At 34.3% G+C, this 22038-nt stretch overlaps 1 protein-coding gene across 8 annotated transcripts in view; it reads left to right on the plus strand.

Moving 5' to 3' along the window:
- The window catches only part of WDR7 (WD repeat domain 7), a 375792-nt gene that overhangs the window by 41128 nt on the left and 312626 nt on the right, over window positions 1-22038 (plus strand). For 4 of the 8 annotated variants that reach the window (XM_028480810.2, XM_028480811.2, XM_028480813.2 and 1 more), the window contains 5 exons: window positions 1249-1394; window positions 1750-1852; window positions 3982-4123; window positions 4363-4611; window positions 5532-5752. In XM_028480810.2, the coding sequence (XP_028336611.1) occupies window positions 1249-1394; window positions 1750-1852; window positions 3982-4123; window positions 4363-4611; window positions 5532-5752 (861 nt within the window). The remainder of the gene's footprint in view (window positions 1-1248; window positions 1395-1749; window positions 1853-3981; window positions 4124-4362; window positions 4612-5531; window positions 5753-22038) is intronic. The other 4 variants (XM_028480812.2, XM_024132238.3, XM_028480814.2 and 1 more) reach the window with 3 other exon arrangements.

The following is a 22038-nucleotide window of genomic DNA, read 5'->3' on the forward strand; positions in this document are numbered from 1 at the left end:
CATACAGATGGCCAAGAGGCACATGAAAAGATGCTCAACATCACTAATTATTAGAGAAATGCAAATCACAACTACAGTGAGGTATCACCTTACACTGGTCAGAATGGCCATTATCAAAAAAGCTAGAAACAATAAATGCTGGAAAGGGTGTGTTGAAAACGGAACCCTCCTACACTGTTGGTGGGAATGTAAATTGATGCAACCACTGTGGAAAATAGTATGGAGTTTCCTTAAAAAAACTAAAAATAGAACCACCATATGACCCAGCAATCCCACTGCTGGGCATATACCCTGAGAAAACCATAATTCAAAAAGAGTCATGTACCACAATGTTCATTGCAGCTCTATTTACAATAGCCAGTACCTGGAAGCAATCTAAGTGTCCATTGACAGATGAATGGATAAAGAAGATGTGGCACATATATACAATGGAATATTACTCAGCCATAAAAAGAAAGGAAATTGAGTTATTTGTAGTGAGGTGGATGGACCTAGAGTCTGTCATACAGAGGGAAGTAAGTCAGAAAGAGAGAGACAAATACCATATGCTAATGCATATATATGGAATCTAAAAAAAAAAGTGGTACTGATGAACCTAGTTGCAGGGCAGGAATAAAGAGGTAGACATAGAGAATGGACTTGATGACATGGGGTGGGAGGGTGAAGCTGGGGCAAAGTGAGAGTAGCATCGATGTATATACACTACGGAATGTAAAATAGTTGGCTGGTGGGAAGCAGCGGCATAGCACAGGGCGGGAGGCTTAAGAGAGAGGGGATATGGGGACATGTGTATGCATATGGCTGATTTGCTTTGTTGTGCAAGAGAAACTAACACGGTATTGTGAAGCAATTATACTCCAGTAAAGATGTATTAAAAAAAAAAAAAGACAACCCACAGAGTGAGAGAAGATAGCTATGGTGTACACTACGATGAGGGACTCATGTATCATTGATAAAAACCAACTTCTACAGGTCAAGAAGAAAAACACCGACAACCCAATAGGAAAACGAAAAAAAACATTTCACAAGAGAGGAAAGCCCGGTGGCCAGTAAATGTGTAGAAAGGTGTTCAGTTTCATTAATCATCAGGGAAATGCATACGAAAACAACATGTAGATGGTATTGCAATCCACCAGCATGACTTTCTCAGACAGTTACTGCCAAAAAGTTTTCAGTTTTTATATGGTTAAATTGTCTTATTTTGTTTTATGGTTTTTAAAACGATTGCGAATCTCTTATTCCTCGTAGGTATTTGATGCTGGAGACTACTCCCTGTTGTGCTCGGGTCCGAGTGAAAATGGACAGACATGGACTGGAGGTGACTTTGTCTCGGCAGATAAAGTCATCATTTGGACTGAAAATGGGCAAAGTTATATTTATAAACTACCTGCCAGGTATTCAATAAATAATAAGTTAGAACTTTAAGTGAAGGCAAAAGATTCCAAATTTGGGGTACAACCTGAAAGTATGAAAATGTAGAAAGTATAAATATTTAATTTAGGTAAAAAACTTGAGAACTTAAGTTAGATTTGTAATTGAGGTTTAACTTCTAAGCACGAAAATTAGGTGGAGTTTTTATTTGAAGTAGGGTATGTTAGTAACATTAATTATTTAATTTCATGCCTATATTAAGTTAACTATAATTAAAACATCCATATTTTGTCCATTGTCAACAAAAGTCATCATATGGTATTATAAAATATTTAATGTCAGTATTTTTACTGAATGTTGTAGTTTTCTCATTTTCAGTTGCCTTCCAGCTAGTGATTCATTCCGCAGTGATGTGGGGAAAGCAGTTGAAAATTTAGTTCCTCCGGTACAACATAGTCTCTTGGATCGAACAGATAAAGAGGTAAAATTCTTCAGGTATCATTTATAATTGGTAGTTATGTTGAAAAATTTTTACAACTGTATTTATTGGTGTCTTTGGTAGCTAAGCATTTGAAAGATTCAATACAATTCAAGGCTGTGTGTTAGATGTTGTAAAACATTTTGACATGGTCAGTTATTATAAGCACAATTTTCAGATTTGCTTATAATATGCCTATAATGCAGCATTCACTTTTCTCCAGGAATAAAAATGGTCTTATACTGATTACAAAGTGGCAATGACTTTTTGATAAAATTCATATTGATGGTATAAATTGATTTTATACTCATGCAGTTATAAACATAGTGAGAGATGTAATTTTAGAAGGACAAAGATAATTATGTAATAATGCTGACTGATTATTATTTGAACAAGGTATTGCAGTATCTCCCCAAAATCATGTAGTGATTTAAATCATTAGGCATTAGAAATATAGAAAAAAGACATTTTTTCCCTATAAAAACCAAATTTATTATGACTTCTAAGAGCCTACTTAATATCAATTTAAAGTTGAAATGCACTTAGTACTGGGTTTTCAACTCTCTATTCTTTGAGCGTTAAGAAAGAAGCTTTCGTTTTGGAAATAAAGTTTCCTTTACTTAAGTTCTAGGTTTCCACAGCTTTTTCATTCTGAACATTTTGTTCCATCTTTATGTGGAGAGATGGCGAGGGGAAGGGAATTAATTTTTACATGAATATTTTGAATATATAGAATTTATACATCCATGTACAATTAAGATCCTCTATGACCTGTCCTTTAGTCTCTTAACTTAAACTCCTACTTACTGCTCTCCAAACTAGATAGTCACTTCTATTTAAATCAAGGGATAATGACTTATATAAAAAACATACATGATGGGGTTTCCCTGGTGGTCCAGTGGTTTGGACTCAGCCCTTTCACTGTTGGGGCCTGGGTTCAGTCCCTGGTCAGGGAACTAAGATATTGCAAGCTGCTTGGCACAGCCAAAAAAAAAAAAAAAAAAAACAAACAAACCATGAAACAAAACAAATACATGCCATGTTTCTTTATGTATCAGCTCCCCAATACATTTTTAAATTAAAATATATGTACTGTGTGGTGTTAGATACACATTGAAATATGAAATACTGGTTATTACAGCTGTTGTAGCAACTTTTCCTAGTTAAGCATGTTGTTTATCAGTTAAAACTTTTAGTAATTTTCAGGCTTTAAGTTAAATCAAGTAATTAACTATGCTTAATGCATATAATTTCTATAGCATAATGCTTTTTAGGGAACAACTGATACCGAATACGGATTATTTGTTAACTATATGTTTAAACACTGAAGTCTATTTTTTACTGCTTTTTAGGATGAGCTTCTATGCTTTAATGCTCCAGTTTTAGTATATTAATAATCTAAGCTTTAAATTTAGGAGTCCACCACTATTTAGTATTTTCAAATAAGCGGTCTCACTGAAGACACAGGATCTTAAGCAGAAAAATAATTTGTTTTAAAAATGAAAGTATATACAACACCCTAATGAATGGTTTTTGTTCCTAGTAGTTTATAGCAAACATATCAGGCTAGATTCAAGTGGATTATGTAAATGTCATCAAGTGTCATGCCATTAGTTGAAAAGTATTCTCATTTAAAAAAAAAAAAAGAGTCCTCTAGTTGTACAAGCTTGGTAGTTTAGTTTTGCATCTACTCTTGGAGACCAATCATGAATGGGCAGAAAGCTCAGATTAGCCTGTTCTCCCCTTCTGACCTTTTAAGTGGAGAATTTTCTTTTTGGTAAAGAGGGGTATATCTTTGTATTAATTGCTTAATAGCAGACAAATAATTGCATTGTGGTTTTTATAAAGTGGAGAAAAAGAATAAAAATACTAATTCTAGAGAAAGACTATAAATTTAGTTTTCATTTGTGTTCTATGTACTGGATTTGGGTATTGGTTGATATGTGTTTCAATGCTACAAAATTAATTAAAATATTATTGAATACTCATTCTATAAATGCACTTTTTTTTTTTTTACTCTGGTACCGAGGCAAAGTACTTAACATCCTAATCTGAAAAAATGTTAATGTGTGAAATATTTTGTTTAAAAAGATAGCTAAGGGTATTTGAACAAATTTTTTTTTTTTTTACAGTTGCTAATTTGTCCTCCTGTTACTCGGTTCTTCTATGGATGTAAGGAATACTTCCACAAACTATTGATTCAGGGTGATTCTTCTGGAAGATTGAATATTTGGAACATATCAGACACACCTGATAAACAGGAAGGTACAGGAGGTACTAGTAAATCACTTGCAGTCATTTCTCAATTTTTTAAATTTAACAACCTAAATACCAGCCACTGTATAGCAAATTCATAATGTACATATGTCATTTTCTTCTTAGAATTATAGTTGATGACAGTTATTCTTTGGTATATTACTGAATCATCTGTAAGCACATTTATTTTTATATGTTTAATGTTTTTTCTAAAATGCTTAAATGTTTTTCTTTTATACCAAACAAAACCTCCACAGAGCTGGAAATGACAACTTCTGTTAGTTTGCAAGAGGCATTTGATAAACTGAATCCTTGTCCTGCCGGAATTATAGATCAGCTGAGTGTCATTCCCAATAGTAATGAACCTCTTAAGGTGACCGCAAGTGTGTACATACCAGCCCACGGGCGACTCGTTTGTGGCCGTGAAGATGGAAGCATCGTTATTGTACCTGCCACGCAGACAGCCATAGTGCAGCTGCTGCAAGGGGAGCACATGCTCCGCAGAGGTATCCTGAAGATCTCCTAGTGTCTAAAGTGTTTTGAGAACTCTGTAACCATGAACTTGACAACATCTACACTCTTTGTTTTTAACAAATACAATGAATCCGTGTAGTTGTTAGTGTGCAATGTATTTGGGAGAATTTAATGTGCAGTTAATAAAATACACGCCAGTTGACCCTTGAACAACTCAGGGAGTTAGGGGCACTGACCCTCTGCACAGTTGAAAATCTGCATGTTCCTTTACAGTTGGCCCTCTGTATCCTTGGATTCAATCAGCTGCCCCTGTGTAGTACTATAGTAAATATTTATTGAAAAAAATCTGCGTATAAGTGGACCTGTGCAGTTCAAACCTCTGTTGTTCAAGGATCAACTGTACTTAGTGTCTATTATTGGAATAAACACCATGTAATGACTGTAAATAAAGAGGTATCTAATTTTATCTCTTTGATATGTGTCAATAATTCCATTTATTATTGGGTACCTATATAGTGTACTAGTGATTATCATATTATCAGTAATACTGGTAGTCTTTTAGAACAATGCTGTCCAGTAGAACTATATATGTTAACAATATAGGTGATTTTCTAATAGGCACATTAAGAAAAGTAAAAATGAAGCAGGAGAAATTAATTTTAATAATATATTTTCTTTAACCTAGTACAGCAAAACTAGTTTCATTTCAACTTGTAATCAATATAAAAATTACTAATGAGATATTTTACATTTTGGGGGTGCTAAGTCTTTGAAATCTCATGTATATTTTACATTCATAGCACATATGAATCCACTGTAGCCACACTGCAAGAGTTCAGTAGTCTCATGTGGTATGTAGCTACTGTATTTCTAGAACTACAGAGCAGTTCTAGAAAACTAGAAGCCTTTTCAATGATAAAATATATAGCTAAATCCAAAACCTCGTTCACAGGTTGGCCACCTCACAGGACACTCCGTGGTCATCGGAACAAAGTCACATGTTTGTTGTATCCGCATCAGGTCTCAGCTCGTTATGATCAAAGATATCTGATATCTGGAGGCGTGGATTTTTCGGTCATAATTTGGGACATTTTTTCTGGAGAAATGAAACACATCTTCTGTGTCCATGGTGGCGAGATTACTCAGCTTCTGGTTCCGCCTGAAAACTGCAGTGTAAGTTGATCATGAAAGTTTATTTCCCTGTGGTAGAGTCAAGTTGTGTTGCTATAAGGCTTAATATAAATGAAATCCAGAGTAACTTAAAATGTGACAGGAGAATTTAAAAATCCTTTCAATTTAAGAACTAAACAGTGGTAATGTGATGTTTAGGCAAAGTTACAATTATTACCATTGGGCACATAGACGTAGAAGATGCACATAGTTTTTTTTTTCCTGTTATTAGCTCCTAAATAGCATAGCTTGTCCCTGAAATATAGTAGTAATTTAGAATATGTTTACTGAAGTTTCTATTTTTTGTTCTAAAGTAGTTTAAGTATCGCCAAAGTCATTCTCTAATCTCATTATTTTCAGCTTCATCTGAGCAAAAAGATAGTAAACGTATACTTTGGTATTTTAAAGCAAAATACTTCTCATTCCTTATAAATAGAGTTCGTTTATTTTGATATTTTTTTGTGGCTGCACTGTGCAGCTTGTGGGACCTTAGTTCCCTGACCAAGGGTCAAACCTGGGCCCCGGCAGTGAAAGCACTGAGTCCTAACCACTGGACTGCCAGGAAATTCCCTAGAGTTCATTTAAATAAACAATTATTGTGACAAGAAAAAGTATAACAGGCACTGAAAATGATTTTGCAAAATTTTGTACATACCTTTGTGAAAGCAGATTGCTTTCTTAGTGATATGCGTGTAGGTTAGGCCATGATGTCAAATATAAACAGCCTAATAATTTTAGAAATAGGAGATTTTAGGAGAACTTAGGATGGATGAATAACAGACCCATAATTTCTTTTACTGTTTGTTTATCATGAACTTGTTCATGTAATTAGCCACTTCTGTCGGCATCATCACTATGCCCACACACACTTGTGTGTGCACACACGTACACAAACACACAGACACACTGTCTTCTTGCACACATATTTCATGCTTATCATAGTCCCTTCAGCATCACCAGTTATGGTCTTACTGAAATGAAAAGCATTTGACTTCTGTATCTGATCCAGTGTTCACGAGGAGTCTCATTTCAAAGCTCAGAAAATCTTCCTTGGCCTTTCTACTTACTTCATCTTCCTGGTAGTGTATGTTAGCTGCCATGTTCTGCCGGTGCTAGGTTTCATTTGACTTGATACTGGTGATGTTGTAGGAGGTTCTAGTACCAGTGTCTCTCTCTCTCTTTTTTTCCCCTGCCAGATTTGAAAATTCAGATGCTTAATTACCCTCTTCCTTCTTTTTAAAAATTTTTTGCCTTTTTCTTTCTTCCCAGTTGGGTGTTTGTTTCTTTTAATCTTCATCACTGAGAAAAATTATTGTGTATTTATTTAAATAACCGGTTGTATGTCTATTTTAGTGAAATAGATATCATTGTCATTATACTAAGTTATAGCACTGTTAGATCCCCTGCCCTAAACTTTATTTAACAGTACTTAACGCCCCGTACTAAAACATGAGTTTTTTGATCTCTGACTGCAAATTTGGGGAAATATCTAATTTTTTGATGCTGAAATTGATAATTTAGATTATTTTATTTCAGTTTAGTGCAACCATTCCTGATTTGACTGGTTTTTGTTTTCATAAGAATAAAACACAAAATACTAGAGTGTGTGTGTGTGTGTGTGTGTGTGTGTGTGTGTGTGTGTGTGTATGTGTGTATTTTTTTAATTACAGGTATTAAAAGGCAAGTTTTTTTGAGTGGTTTCCATAAGGTCATGTTTTCTTTTTGAACTACATTAATATATTTTTTAGCTTACATATTTATATGAGAGCATTTTCTGGTTTCTTTTTAAAAAATTTCAAGTGGGTATTTAATATAATAAAATTTTTTTTATCAACTGCATTTAGAAATAATCTGTAGTGAGTAAAAGCTACCTAATAGACATATAAGCAACTAAATAGAGAATGGTCTCCTTACTGGACTAGGTGCCCGCCAAAGGTGCTAGTTGCCTGGGAAATACCAAGAAGAGAGACACAGACAAGGAAGTCTGGTACTTGGAAAATAATTTACTTATTATAGGCTTAACAGTAGAATTTTCTTGTTTTTAATTAACTTTCAAAAGTACTGATTCAGACAAATTTGCTTTTAGCTTTGTGATAATTTGACAAGTAAATAATGCCTGCCTAGTTATTAAGCTGTTCATTTAGCTGGTAGTTTTAGGTCCAGCAGCTAATATGTTTGAAAATCAAAGAGCCTAACTGATTAATAAAAAGCTAAGAATTTGATATTTGCTAAATGTTTAGCAGATGACTATTTTGCTGAGATTAGAGTTAACAACATCATATGCTGATTTTATTACTTGAATTGTCCTCATAAATTGATCCAATGTCATTTTCTTTTAGCAAAAAAAATTTTTCCTTTAAAGTGATCTGGTAGTTGGAAGATTATAAATATTTACCAACTGTTATGATTAAAGATAAATACTGAAAAGTTTGTCATCTGCTTTTTTGATTAGAATAGAGTTTTGGTTTTTATCTTAGGTAGATTGGGAAAGAAGTTTTGAGTTTTGATTTCTTGCAATTTTTTTTTTTACCCCAGGAAAAGATGTTCTAAAACAGAGAAATGTTGGTTGCATTTTAAAAATGACTTAAATTGTAATTAAGAATGTACAATTATGATGATTTTTTTCTTTCTTAATTTGTGGTCATTTCATGTTTACCAAAATATAGGAAGTTGTTAAGAAAAAGTACTGAGCAAAATCATTGTCTCCTGGCTTTAGTAGACAGTGAACGAAAAATGAAATCCTGCCTGCTGGGTAGAAAGGATGCTGCGGCTGGAGATGAGCTTTGAGGACAGACTATACACTCTTCCACAACTCCACACACATGCACATCTTACTTGTCTACTGTCTAGGTGTTTCTTTGTCATCCTTTCTTTCCCCACTCCTTCATTTTTGTGCTCTTTTAGCATTTTTTTACCTGAAATCTTTCCAAATTCTTGCTATAGATTAGTATTGCTTTAGTGTCAGACTCAGTGGTTCTATACACTTTATTTTTAATAAACTATTTTTCTATTCCTTTATTAATGGTGGGAGTTTTAATTATTTAAAAATTTTAACATGTTCATAGATGATAAACCTTTCCTATAGTGTTATGTAGAGTGCCTGCATTGAATAGATTTTACGTTTATTGTACATTGAAGGTTTTTGTTTTTCATTTTTTAGAGGAATTTTATTTCTTTATTTTTTCCCAAGTAGTAAAACTCCATTTAGGCAAAGTGCTTTGAAATTGAGTTTGATTCCCTGAATAGTCTAGTTAACTGAGATTTAAGTTTCATGTGATACAGATTATTTTAAAGAATTAAAATACAGTAAGAAAATTTAGAAGTTTCCTGAAAATATCCTTTGAGATAGGAAATATTGAAGTAATTCAGGATTGTATAGTTCCAAAGGGTTATTGACAAAAATTCTACAAGTTTTTTGGGGCAGTATTACTATTTGCCAAGTAATGCATTTCAGTGTTCCAAGAAATATAAACTTATATTTTAGGAGGAGAGTCAGGCAAGTATGTAAGTAAATCTGTTACAAGGCTGACTATAAATGGTAAAGGAGAGATCCTAACAAAATGCTTTGGTGGATAAGGGCAGGGGCATATCATAGGTACTCAGAGAAATAAAGAGCTTTGGTAAACTCTCAAAAAATCCTGTGAGATTTGACTAACTGTGTATTGACTTCATGAGGGGTGGTAGAACTTGCAGTTTTGAGATCTCTATTATTAGGTTATGTGCTGTCTCTATTTCTTTCTCCTTAAGATTATGGAATGTAGAGGAAAAAATTAAGTTTGAGGTGGCTTTTTTTTTTTGTGGTTCAGTTTCTTAAGAAAACAAAATGTACTATCCATACATATGAAAGAAATATATACATATAATGTATATAGGTATGAAAGGTATGTGTACTGTATATATATATGAAATATATATGAAAGGAAACAGAAGTGAAACTATCTACTAAAATAGTATTTGAATATTATATAACATAATACAAAATATGTACTATAAATATAAATATAAAAGAAAGTTCTGTGCCATTTTTGTTTGTCATTCCAAGTTGTGCTTATTGCTTTTAAATGAGTGGTTTTGATCTTATATATTGCTATTCAGATGTGATGGTTCTTAGGCAGTTTTAATAGGATTCCAATTTAAAATGGAACCTTCATATTATTATTAAATAAGACGGCCACTTCAAATACTCATATAGAAGACTTTTTAGAAAATTCTTTTTAAAAACAGGCTTGTTAAAATTTTAAGTACCTTACTATTTCCAGTTTTCATTTGCACTTGGAATATTATTTACTGTAGTGTCTTAAAATATTTTATAAATAGGTATATAAAATGCATAAAGTATTAAACGTTATCAATAAAAAGCAAGTCTCTTTTTCCCTCTTTTTCTCCAGCTATGTCATTCCCTTCATCCTGAGTGCAATATTTTATAATCCTACCGAGACTTTCTATACTGTTTTTTAAACATTTTAAAATTTTTATACAGTTTTTAAAGGTTACGTTCCATTTACAGTCACTACAAAATATTGGCTATATTCCCCTTGTTGTACAATATATGCTTAAGCCTATCTTACACCCGATAATTTGTACCTTCCACTCCCTCATTCCTACATTGCCCCTCCCTCCCCCTGCCCAGTGGTAACCACTAGTTTGTTCTCTATATCTTATACTATTTTTGAAAATATTTATTTATTTGTTCAGTTGTGCTGGGCCTTAGTTGCGGCAGGCGGGCTCCTTAGTTGTGGCTCTCGGCCTCCTTAGTTGCGGCTCGCGGGCTCCTTAGTTGGCATGCAAACTCTTAGTTGCGGCATGCGTGTGGGATCTAGTTCCCTGACCAGGGGTTGAATCCAGGCCTCGTGCACTGGGAGTGCGGAATCTTAACCACTGTGTCACCAGGGAAATCCCTATACTATGTTTTAATACTTCAGAACTATAGCATTTTAGTTTAATCTTATTCTAATAACTGAGACATTTAAGCAACACTGAGAGGTTAGAGATAGAATGATTTCCAGATTTGAATAGCTGTCAGAGGTAGGCTTGGATGAATTTCCAAAATCTGAACTCTAGGTTAGGGGAGGCCAAAAGAGTGTGCCCAATGCCTGCGGAGTCTGAGGAAGAGAGCAGCTGAAAGGGAGGGCAGGTATTTTTAAGGCTGCTGGCAGTAAAATTATTAAAATTGAATTGGAAAGGTAAATATCAAATTCAGATTCTGTTTGCTTTTGAGAGGGGCGGGAATGAGTATTGAAGGGAACAAAAAATGTGACTTTTTAAAGTGTTGTGTTTTATTTACTTTTAGTAAATATATATCTGATATTACTTCCCTCTCCCATTGGCATGGATGATTAGATTATCACAGCTTTTTGCTGCTGCTAGAATTTTATTCAGAACAGAATTTTTCGAAAATGTTTCACAATAAATTTTGGAGCATATATAATATATATGTTTCTCAGTGTGAACATATAGGCTAAGTTCTCTAATAGATTAGTTAAAAATGATTACTTTTCATTATATCTTATTAAACTTGTATTGTCACATGCCTCCAAAATTTTCCAGAAGGGGGCAGCATGGGTTTGTGAAAACGGGAATATCAGGAACCTAACCTGTTTGTTCCTTCATTTGACAATGTTAAATCCCTAGCTCTTGCGGCAGATATGATAATATGTATGGTATATGTGACTATATGTTTGCTAGTGCGTAATGTTCGCTGCCAGTAAGAACAATTAACAAATTAGGTTTTCTTCTTAATATACTGTCCTTTCTTTCTGAAAAAGTACCTAAGCTTCTTCCTGAATTAGCTCTTATCTTACCTTTTGAATTTGGACTTGTGTTACCAGTTTAATTGGATGTTACATTTAAAAAGCAATGTCTAGAATTATGGCATAGTCTCTGAAGCCAGGGTAAACTTTGGTGATGTAAAGGAAGCGAAAGCAGAAAGCAGAACTAATCTTTTTCTAAAATATATCACAGTGTACATAATGTTCTGTAATATTCTTTTTTCCCATAACACTTAATTCTCTTAGATTTTGAGACTACTTGCATATGTTTTATATATTCAGCATCATCTTTTTGAAATTAATTTTTATTAAAAAAATTACATAACACATTGTTATGGAAAATGCAGATATTTTCTAAAGATGGTCTAAGTGTATTCCAATATTTTTAATGATAGTCTGTCATTTATTTAATTTTATCAGAAATTTCAGAATTTTACTTTCTAATTTTTTTTCTCTTATCAACAGTGGGGGTTGAGAATTAAGATAACTAAATAATTTTGCACATCTGGAATGATTCTTAGGATAAATTCTTAAATGTGAAATTGCTTTATAAAAGGTCATATTAATTTTTAAAGTCTTTTGAATACATATTACCAAATTGTCCTTCAAAAGCTTAGGAATAGGTTTGTATCACCTGTTTACCTTCATAATTCTTCATCATCCTGTTTATAATCTTTCAAATGTAGATAACTTTCTAGACTTATAAGTAGCTGTATGAAGAGTATGTATAAGCGTATAGCACTCATTCTCATTTTGAAAGCATGAATGCTTTAATATACCAAGGCTGTATTGGTTATCCATTCTGATTGCTGCATGTTTTCCAAATTTTTACTACTGTCATATTTTATTCAAGATAAAAAATTAATTTTTCCTATTATGGATAGTGTCTATATATTCAAATATCATAGTACACCCTGTCTCTTGTGTAGGAAGCTAAGAGAATCAATAATATACCAAGAGACTGTCAGTGAGGATCCCTTCAACAGTAATGAGACAGATTGCATCCCTATTCTGGCTGTGCTAATATTGTGTCAAACATTTTAGAAATTCATTTCTTTATTACCTTTTTTTTGCCTTATGAGGTTGGTTTATTGAAGTATAGTTGATTTACAATGTTGTATTAGTTTCAGGTGTATAGCAAAGTGACTCTTTTTTTTTTTTTTTTTAATAAATTTATTTATTTATTTGTTTGGCGTATGGGATCTTCCCCGACCAGGGCTCGAGCCTGTGTCTCCTGCTTTGGCAGGTGGATTCTTAACCATTGCACCACCAGGGAAGTCCCCAGTTTTTAAAATATATATATGTATATATATATATACAAACACACATACATACATATATATGTATATATTTTTTTCAGATTCTTTTCCATTATAGGTTATTACAAGATATTGAGTATAGCTCCCTGTGCTATAGAGTAGGTCCTTCTTGTTTATTTTATATACAATAGTGTGTATATGTTAATCCCAAACCCCTAATTTATCCCTCCCCCCCTCCACAGAAACTTAGATATTCCTCTGTTTGGAGAGGTTTCTTTAGATCTTTAGTCATATTCTTGGTAGCAAAGAAGATTACACTGGGTATGAAATTTATTTTTAGTAATAGAAATGATTTGGTGCTAAGCATTGTAAATGAAGTGGTTGATTAAATTGACTCAGTGGTTGAAGAGAATTAGTATGGCACAGAGCAAAGACAATTTTTCTTCAGTAACTTAATCATAAAGCAATTTTAAAATGAGTTAAAATTTATTTTAAGATGGCAGAAATTGTTAGAAAAAAATGAATGACTTTTTAAGGTGACTGTTCAATTAGATGCAACATATACCTGAGTTCCGACCATTTTCCAGGTGCCTTCAAGAGCCGGGTGTATAATAGTGGGGGTTAGGTTTCTCTTGTGTTCTTTGATATAGACTTAAAAAGCAAGCCAGCATCCTTTGTAAACAAAGAGGTATTTTTAGCATATGTATTCTAGTAATTTATCTCTAGGAAAGATACACAGACTCTTTCAGTTAGAAAATCTCTGGTTAGAAAAATGGGGACAGTATCAACCCGTTTGTTTCCATGAGAAAGGAAAAAAAGATATTCCATAGTTATGTCAGAGGTAATTGTAAATTCAGTGTTTATTTCTTGTAAGGATACTGGTATGAGCGGAATAAATAGGTTGAAGCCAAGCAGGCAGATTGAGAGTTACTAGGTCAGATGGATGGGGCCATTCAAGTTCAAAGTAGGAGCTAGAAGTAGAAGTGTGGGACCAGCAGCCACTGGGAGTCGTAATTCAGTGCATGCTGAGAAGTGAGGCCCTTTGTGATGGAAGATGTTAGTCCCTGAACGTGTGCAGCCGAGGTTTGGGTGTGGGGTGGACGATAACTGGGGAGACAGCTGACTGCTGTGGGGAGAGGGTAAAAGGGTAGCACTTTTGAGTTCTTTAAAAAAATCTTAGACTATCTTCAGAGTCTGCAGATTTGACTATCTCAGTCTCTAAAACCCATTAATATGTAATTGAAATTAAAGAAAGCACTTTAATGTTTTAAAGGCATGAAGTCAAAAATTATCAAGTAAATTCAATGGAAAAAGATGTGTGAGGAAATATTCAGGGAACAGTGGAAGGTGGTCATTGAGTTGTTGGATTGAGAGCTTTTATTGACTCAAATTGTTAAAAGTGCTGAAAACTTCATTAATGTGATTTTAAGGTAACACGTGAGTGATGGTAATGATCATGTAGGTGGAACTATTCAGATTAAATTAAAGCAGAGCTATTAATATGAGAAGAAAACATTGAAAAGGGGAAACTAACCTAATAGAAAAATTATGAATGTCTCCGTATTTCCTGGTGAATACCTAAACGTTGGCAACTCCCTCAGAAAATGATACAGCTACATTATAAAAAATAGAATTTATGGTATATAATGACATAATACTAATAATGGTAAAGAGAATACTAACTACCATCATCTTTTGTATGCATGATGTATTAGTCACTGTGCTGATTTCTTTACATGTATTTCATTTAATTCACCCAGTGATTCTGTGAGGCCTAGTAATTGCTGTTAACCTCATTGTACAGAGAGATGAGGCTCAGAGACGTTAAGTAACTTGCTCAAGTCACACAGTTAGCAAGTGGCAGAGCTGGAATTTGATCCTAAATTGTCCAACCTGAGGGCCTGAACTTGACCACCAAGCATACCACCTCCTACTAGGTGTAATTGTGTATTTAAAAATAGTTGCATTTCTCCAACTTGGACTATATATTTTTTATTACTGATTTACGTAAGTAAATATGATTTTGATGCATACTTAATTTTAAATGCCTAATTTATTTAGTATCTTTCAATTTGTAGAACAAAACACAGCCATTCTTTTCAATTCCTGTATTTCAAATTTTTCTTTAGAGAATTGTGCATGGCTCAGTTCTTTGGTAATTTATGTTTTAGTTTTTCATCTTTGATTATTTAGGTTTGGATTTTCTTAGTTTTAGCCCCCTTTCATCTTCTTTTACTTGTCACACATTACTTGCTTTTAAGAATATGATGTAAGATTTAACCGCAATTTTATAAATTCAACATATACACAGTTAAAATTTTTTGAAAACAGAGGTAGCTAAGAAGGTAAAAGGTCACCTGTTATCCTACATAAAAGAGAAACACAGTTAACATTTTGATATTTTTTCCTCTAGCCTTGTAAAATTCACCTACTATGCACTTGTGATTATATTGTATAGTTATCTATGCACATTGCATCTTCATTTAATATTTTAACAAATACTTTCTCAAGTTATTCTTATTTGTGAAAGTAATTTTTAGTAATTATATAACATTACATAATGTGAGCGTACAATATTTACTTAGCAGTTCTCCTCCTTTGGATGTGTAGATTGTTCCCAGTTTGAACTACTGTAAATAATATTGAATATCTTTGTAAAACTTGTTTTCATTTATGATTATTTCCTTGGATAGATTCCATGAATATTTTTTGGATTAGAACCTCAGAATTTTTGGGTAATAGGTTATTAACATTTTTTTTTTTCTTTTTTTGCGGTATGCGGGCCTCTCACTGTTGTGGCCTCTCCCGTTGCGGAGCACAGGCTCCGGACGTGCAGGCTCAGCGGCCACGGCTCACGGGCCCAGCCGCTCCGCAGCATGTGGGATCTTCCCGGACCGGGGCACGAACCCGTGTCCCCTGCATCGGCAGGCGGACTCTCAACCACTGTACCACCAGGGAAGCCCCAACATTTTAAAGTCTATTGAGATCGATTACCTAATTATTTTCTACCCTCGGTGCCTATTTCATTGTCCCTTGCCAACACAAGATGTTTTTATTTACTTCCATGCCTCAGTTTTCACATCTGTAAGATGGAAATAATAATAGTATCTACTTCAAAGGGTTGTTGTGAGACTATGATGGATTACTGCCAAGTATTTAGAATAATACCTAACACAGACTAAGAACCCAATAAACGGTTGTTTCGTATTATATAATTTCTACAGTCTTTGGTTAAATTGATAGGTGGAAAGAGTATTTTATTGTTCGAATTTGCATTTCTTTGATTACTAGAGGTAATGAAGTTTTTCTGTGAGGATTTTAGTGAGTTTTTGGTTTTTTTTTTTCATTTGAGACATAGATTGTCCTTTGCTCATTTGTTTCTGTTGGGGATATTAGTGCTTGTATGAGTGCTTAACTTAATTGAAATATTAAGCTTATGTGCTTTCTATTATTGTTGAAATTTTCTTCTGGTTTATTATTTACTTTGATTTTTTTAACCTACAGATAATTAACATTCCTATGTAATCTAATTTATCTTTTCCTATTTACCTTCTTTCATATTTTTGAATCCTGGGATCTTACCCCCACCCCGAAATTTGGTGAAATTTGATTAAAAAAGCAATGGCTGGATTAAAACAAACATAAAATACTTTAATCTATCTGAAATTTATTTATGCATGTGGGGTGAGGAATGGATAAAAATCATCTGTGCTTCCCTAAAGTAACAAATTATATCAACATCATTTATTAAATAAAATTTTCTGGGCTTCCCTGGTGGCGCAGTGGTTGAGAGTCCGCCTGCCGATGCAGGGGACGCGGGTTCGTGCCCCGGTCCGGGAAGATCCCACATGCCGCGGAGCGGTTGGGCCCGTGAGCCATGGCCGCTGAGCCTGCGCGTCCGGAGCCTGTGCTCCGCAACGGGAGAGGCCACAACAGTGAGAGGCCCGCAAAAAAAAAAAAAAAAAATTTCTTTGATAGGCAATGTCTTCTTAATCTTACACTAAATTCTTCATATTTATTTGCTGCTTTATTAATAAGGAAGCAGTTGAAGAAAGATGGAGTCCTGACTAGCCCGCTATTTCTTCACTGTTATGTTTTATATGTAGTGAATGGACGAAGATATTAAAACTGGTCCCTAAAAGTCTTATTTTTATGTAGAACATAACTATCTTAATAGATGGTTAGTGTTTTGGTTGGACCACATGGTCTTATTTTTTAAAATAGCTATTAAAGAAACAGCTGTCTACCCCACCCCACCCACTTCTTTTTAAAAGAAGGATGAGCTATGGATTTCTGAAAAAAAAAAATTTTTTTTATCTAGTTTTGTGAAAGTGTGGACACGGCATTAACATTTGTAGGCTCTTTTTTCTCCTTCAGGTAGAATATCTAAAAGTGATAAATGATGCATCTTAACTGCGTATTTATGTTCCAGAGAAGGAGTTCTGGGAAGTCAAGAAATAATGATTAAGAGAATAGTAGGATTGATTTATGAGTGAAAGAAGCTGGTCATTTATAGCTTGTCTAATGATGGGCATATTTAAAAGGAGAGACAATAGTGTTCATAGATTTAGAGAATATTTAAAGAGAAACATTGTTTTGGGCAGGAGATTGCTCCTGGAATGATATGAAGAAAAGAATAATTTAGTTTAGAAAACAAATTGGCAAAAGTAGAAAAAAATATATATATATATGTATAATTTACACTGGGAACTGTTGGAAAGCAGAATCATCTCCCCAGAGAGCTAGTGTGTGGGATAAACTAGCTGTCTCTAGTTTCTGTAATTCATGGCAGATGCTTAGGAACAGGTTACATAAGAGGTTTCTGGGAATGGTTTAAAATGAAGTCTTGTAAAATGTGTAAGGTCAGGCTGGATGACCTAGGTGGTACATTCTGACTCTGTCAGATCTTGTGATAGCTTGTGGCATTCCCCTGCTCAGCACTAATGTACCGTGAGGATTATTTACTGGCAAATTCAGTGAGTGCTTACTTGGTTGAGGATCAGTTACTTGAAAAATAATAATTGGTCTTGGAATATATTTGTTTTGATCTGGTATCTTCCTCACTTTCCCTGCCCCAATTAATTTTTTCACCAAATCAAAGTAAATATTAAATATGGTTAAATATTCTGTTGCTTTTTGTTAGCTCCTGCTTTTAATTACCTTTTAATAGCATTGGTGCATTTTCCTTCTAGGGAAGAACTAATACAGTGTTTGGAATATGATTTTGAATAATTTTCACCTGTAAAGTACTGACCAAGTTGATCAGATGCTCAATCCATGCTGTACAAGTTCTGTTCCATAACAACAAAAAAATTTTTTTTAATGGTGTATGTATGTTACACTCTTTAAGTCAGTTGACAGCAGTGGGTGTTAAAGTGGAATCTCTGAGACAGTTAATTGGGGCATGGGAATAAAATATTAAAGCTCTTCTTTCTTTTTTTTTTTTAAACCTTAACAAATTGAGCTTATGAACATTTACTAGATGGAAGGACATTGGTGCCTCACTTGCTTCATACCTGGGCATATATCACCTGGGCCAAGAGTGGGCCTGCCACCTCCAGGAGGGCGACCTCAGTGCCCTCACCAGGTGTGCTTCCGATGAAAATATGTTCGCTTAGGAGAGTTGCAGATTGTACTGTATAGGTCTTAACCTAACCATCACAAAATGGGCAGAGAAAATAGTGATGGAAGTCTTTCTGATGAAAATGAAATATCTTTTCATTAACCACATAACGAGGTTCAAACAATGATCATTTGATCAATCTGGCAAGAAGGCAGCCACAAAATTCATGATTATATAAAATATGTGTTTACATCTACTATTGTTAACGATGAAAACTTTCTAAAGATACAGTGCTTTGAGGTATCGGCTAATGCTAATATAAAGTTATTAACATTAGCAAGACATTTAAGAAAATATTTCATTTTACCTTAAATTTGTTTATTTAACCTGAGTCATACTTTTAAAGTATATATTCTGTGCATATTTTACAATGTACATGACATATTGGCACAAAGTACATATACAATGTATAAATATACATATAGTGAGAATACATTACAGAGTTTTTTAGATGAATAAGTGTGTGATTGAACAAGTTTGGAACACAAATACTTTTCAGATAATTTAGTTCAAGATATGAGGTTCACATTTTTTAGTTCTTGTATTATTATTCTAATTACACAATTTAAATGTCTTATAAAAATATCCTTGATGTTAAGTCATGTTTAGGTGACTTTTTCAGGTTGAAATGGAAGAAAGCGAAGTAGAATGGAATTAATCAAATTATAGAATCAGTCATTGTAGGCGAAGTAAGTGTTCAGTAACCAAGATGTCTAGAATTTAATAATTTAATAATTAAAGAATTATGCTAATTCAACTCATTTGTGAGGAAGCTGCGTCTAAATCAAAGAGAGATTGGTGTTATCTAATATTCTTTATGAAGTGCTTCTTCAATAGTTTTGAGCGCAGATAAGGAGAAACCAAGTTAATTGTGTTTCAGCAAATCTTTTAAGTGCTTTCATTTAACAGGTAGCTCAGAATTATTTATCATTACTCTGTTCATTGTTTGAATTAAAATTAATACCAAAGTGGTGCTTGAGAATGGTCTTTTTCCCTTTAACATTTAAATAGGCTAGACATTTGCTTTGTTTATACCATTAATTTGTTTTCACAGAGCCTGTGAAGGTAACCATCAACTCAGAATTAATGAGGGGAATCAAAATTAATGAGGATTTACTGTATTGGGCCATTTCCACTCTAGGCCAGTTTTCTTCACATGAGTTGGACTAGCAGTTTCTTGAAAGAAGAAAAATTAGATTTATTTAAATCCATATTTAAAAAGCAGAGAACCATCTTTTCTTGTGAGTTAAGTACCTCTAATAACTGTGCTTTCTTGGACTTAGTAATATTGATTTTCTTTGTTTGTTTTCAGTCTTGATTATTTTGGTTATTTCCAGACTGTTGCTCATTACAGTAAAGCTAGACTTAACTCTTCAGATGCTTATTTTCATTTACATGGAAGGTATAACATTTTTGTTTGGGGCCAAACATTTTTTTGCGGATGAGGCATGTCATTTGTCAGTTTTCATCATTATTGCACTATACGAATGAAGAACAGAACTATTCTTTAAAAGATATTGATGTAAATATATGTGTTAGAAGAGGACGCATCATGTGGGACTGAAAAGCTAGAATTTTTGGAATTCAGTCATTTTTCTCCTTCAGAAAATTACTTCCCATAATCTACTTTTTAAAATATACCCTATAATATTATTTAATATTAGCTTTGTATGTCATTTGTTTTTACTAATAAGAGTGATAACATGAAGTAGAGCTTTTAAATCTTTTTATGAGGATGGATTGCATTTTCTTGAAATTTAAAAAATTATCCACCTGCATATAAATGGCAAGGGTGAAAGGTCTGACGGTGAAACTTACGAGGAGTTGATGCCCGAGGTCAAGTTCCTCGTGGGAATAGGGAAGCCTTTTTTGTTTGCTTAAGTCTGCAGTCCTCTCTCTGGTAGGTTATAAACTGCAGTAGGAGATATTTGGCACAGAGAGAATGCATGGGTCAGTGCTTCTCAGTAGTTTTGTTGTCACCTCAGGTGTTGAGATCTACCAGCAGAACATAATTTGAAAAACACCAAATATAGTAAAGCAGACTGGTAAAAAAATCACCTTTTAAAAGCAAACAAACTTCACCCTGACTCATGCCTTGTTTTCTCTATGAAAAGGAATGACAAGAATTACGTGAACATTAATGAAATGATTGTCAACTTGGGGACTGGCAAGTCGGCTAGTTAGGTCTACGGCATTAATTAAGGATTAGCTCGTTTTAAAGATTTCAGAGAGCTTGTGAGTCATGGTAGCAGAACCAAAAGTAGTGACAGGTGTGAGTACTGTGGCAGATCAGTGCCTGATTAAAGGATGTGAATAGATGAAAAGTAATGCCGTTTAGGACTCATTCTTTTTAGTGACTCATACACAGAGAAAAAGATTACTGTTAGATTTATTTTCTCTGATGAGAAAAATAAATAAAATGACCATTTTTTGGCAGATTGGTGTTGGAAAATAGAAAATAGTTAACCATTAATGTAGCAATTATCCTTTTTTGTAAATTGAGTGATGGATATATATGATAAATACAAAGTCAGTATTAATGATTATCTGTAGAAACGCAAAGCCTCCATTGTATTAAACTGTCTATTATCTTTGCTTAGCAACGTACATCTGGTGAAACTCAAAAATATTTTAATGTATTTATTTATTTTAATATTTATTTATTTTAGGCTGTGTTGGGTCTTCGTTGCCGCACACGGGCTTTCTCTAGTTGCAGCGAGCGTGCGTGGGCTACTCTTCATAGAGGTGCGCAGGCTTCTCATTGCAGTGGCTTCTCGTTGTGGAGCAACAAGAGAAGAGCAACAAGGGCTCTAGGCACGTGGGCTTCAGTAGTTGTGGCACGCGGGCTCAGTAGTTGTGGCTCTCAGGCTCTAGAGTGCAGCCTCAGTAGTTGTGGCGCATGGCATGGGCTTAGTTGCTCCGCGGCACGTGGGATCTTCCCGGACCAGGGCTTGAACCCGTGTCCCCTGCATTGGCAGGCAGGTTCTTAACCACTGCAGCACCAGGGAAGCCCACTCAAAAATATTTTATGTGGTGTGAAGTATAATAACTGAAAATAAAGGCATCATGTTATATTTCTGCCACGTTTTATTCTAACATTGCCTATATTTAAATGATATTTTTGTAGTTTCCCACTTTATTTTGACTTCTTGCTTAATTACAAAGCAAAGTTTTGCATGCCATAGTCAGCTACGCCTCAGTCCTTAATGTCTTTTTAAAGAAAGAAATCATGTTTTATGTTTCCATTGAATGCTTATCAGGGAGCATGAAATAAATAAGCTTAACAAATGCTTAAGAAAATTCTATATATTGTTTTAGTAACAGTTTATAACATGATCTTCCTGAACTTAGTTTTCTTAACTTTTTTTAAAAAATTTATTTATTTATTTAATTTATGGCTGTGTTGGGTCTTCGTTTCTGTGCGAGGGCTTTCTCTAGTTGTGGCAAGCGGGGGCCACTCTTCATCGCGGTGCGCGGGCCTCTCACTGTCGCGGCCTCTCTTGTTGCGGAGCACAGGCTCCAGACGCGCAGGCTCAGTAATTGTGGCTCACGGGCCCAGTTGCTCCGCGGCATGTGGGATCTTCCCAGACCAGGGCTCGAACCCATGTCCCCTGCATTGGCAGGCAGATTCTCAACCAC

The sequence above is a fragment of the Physeter macrocephalus genome, chromosome 19 (genome assembly GCF_002837175.3).
Source record: "Physeter macrocephalus isolate SW-GA chromosome 19, ASM283717v5, whole genome shotgun sequence".
Taxonomy (NCBI): Eukaryota; Metazoa; Chordata; class Mammalia; order Artiodactyla; family Physeteridae; genus Physeter; species Physeter macrocephalus.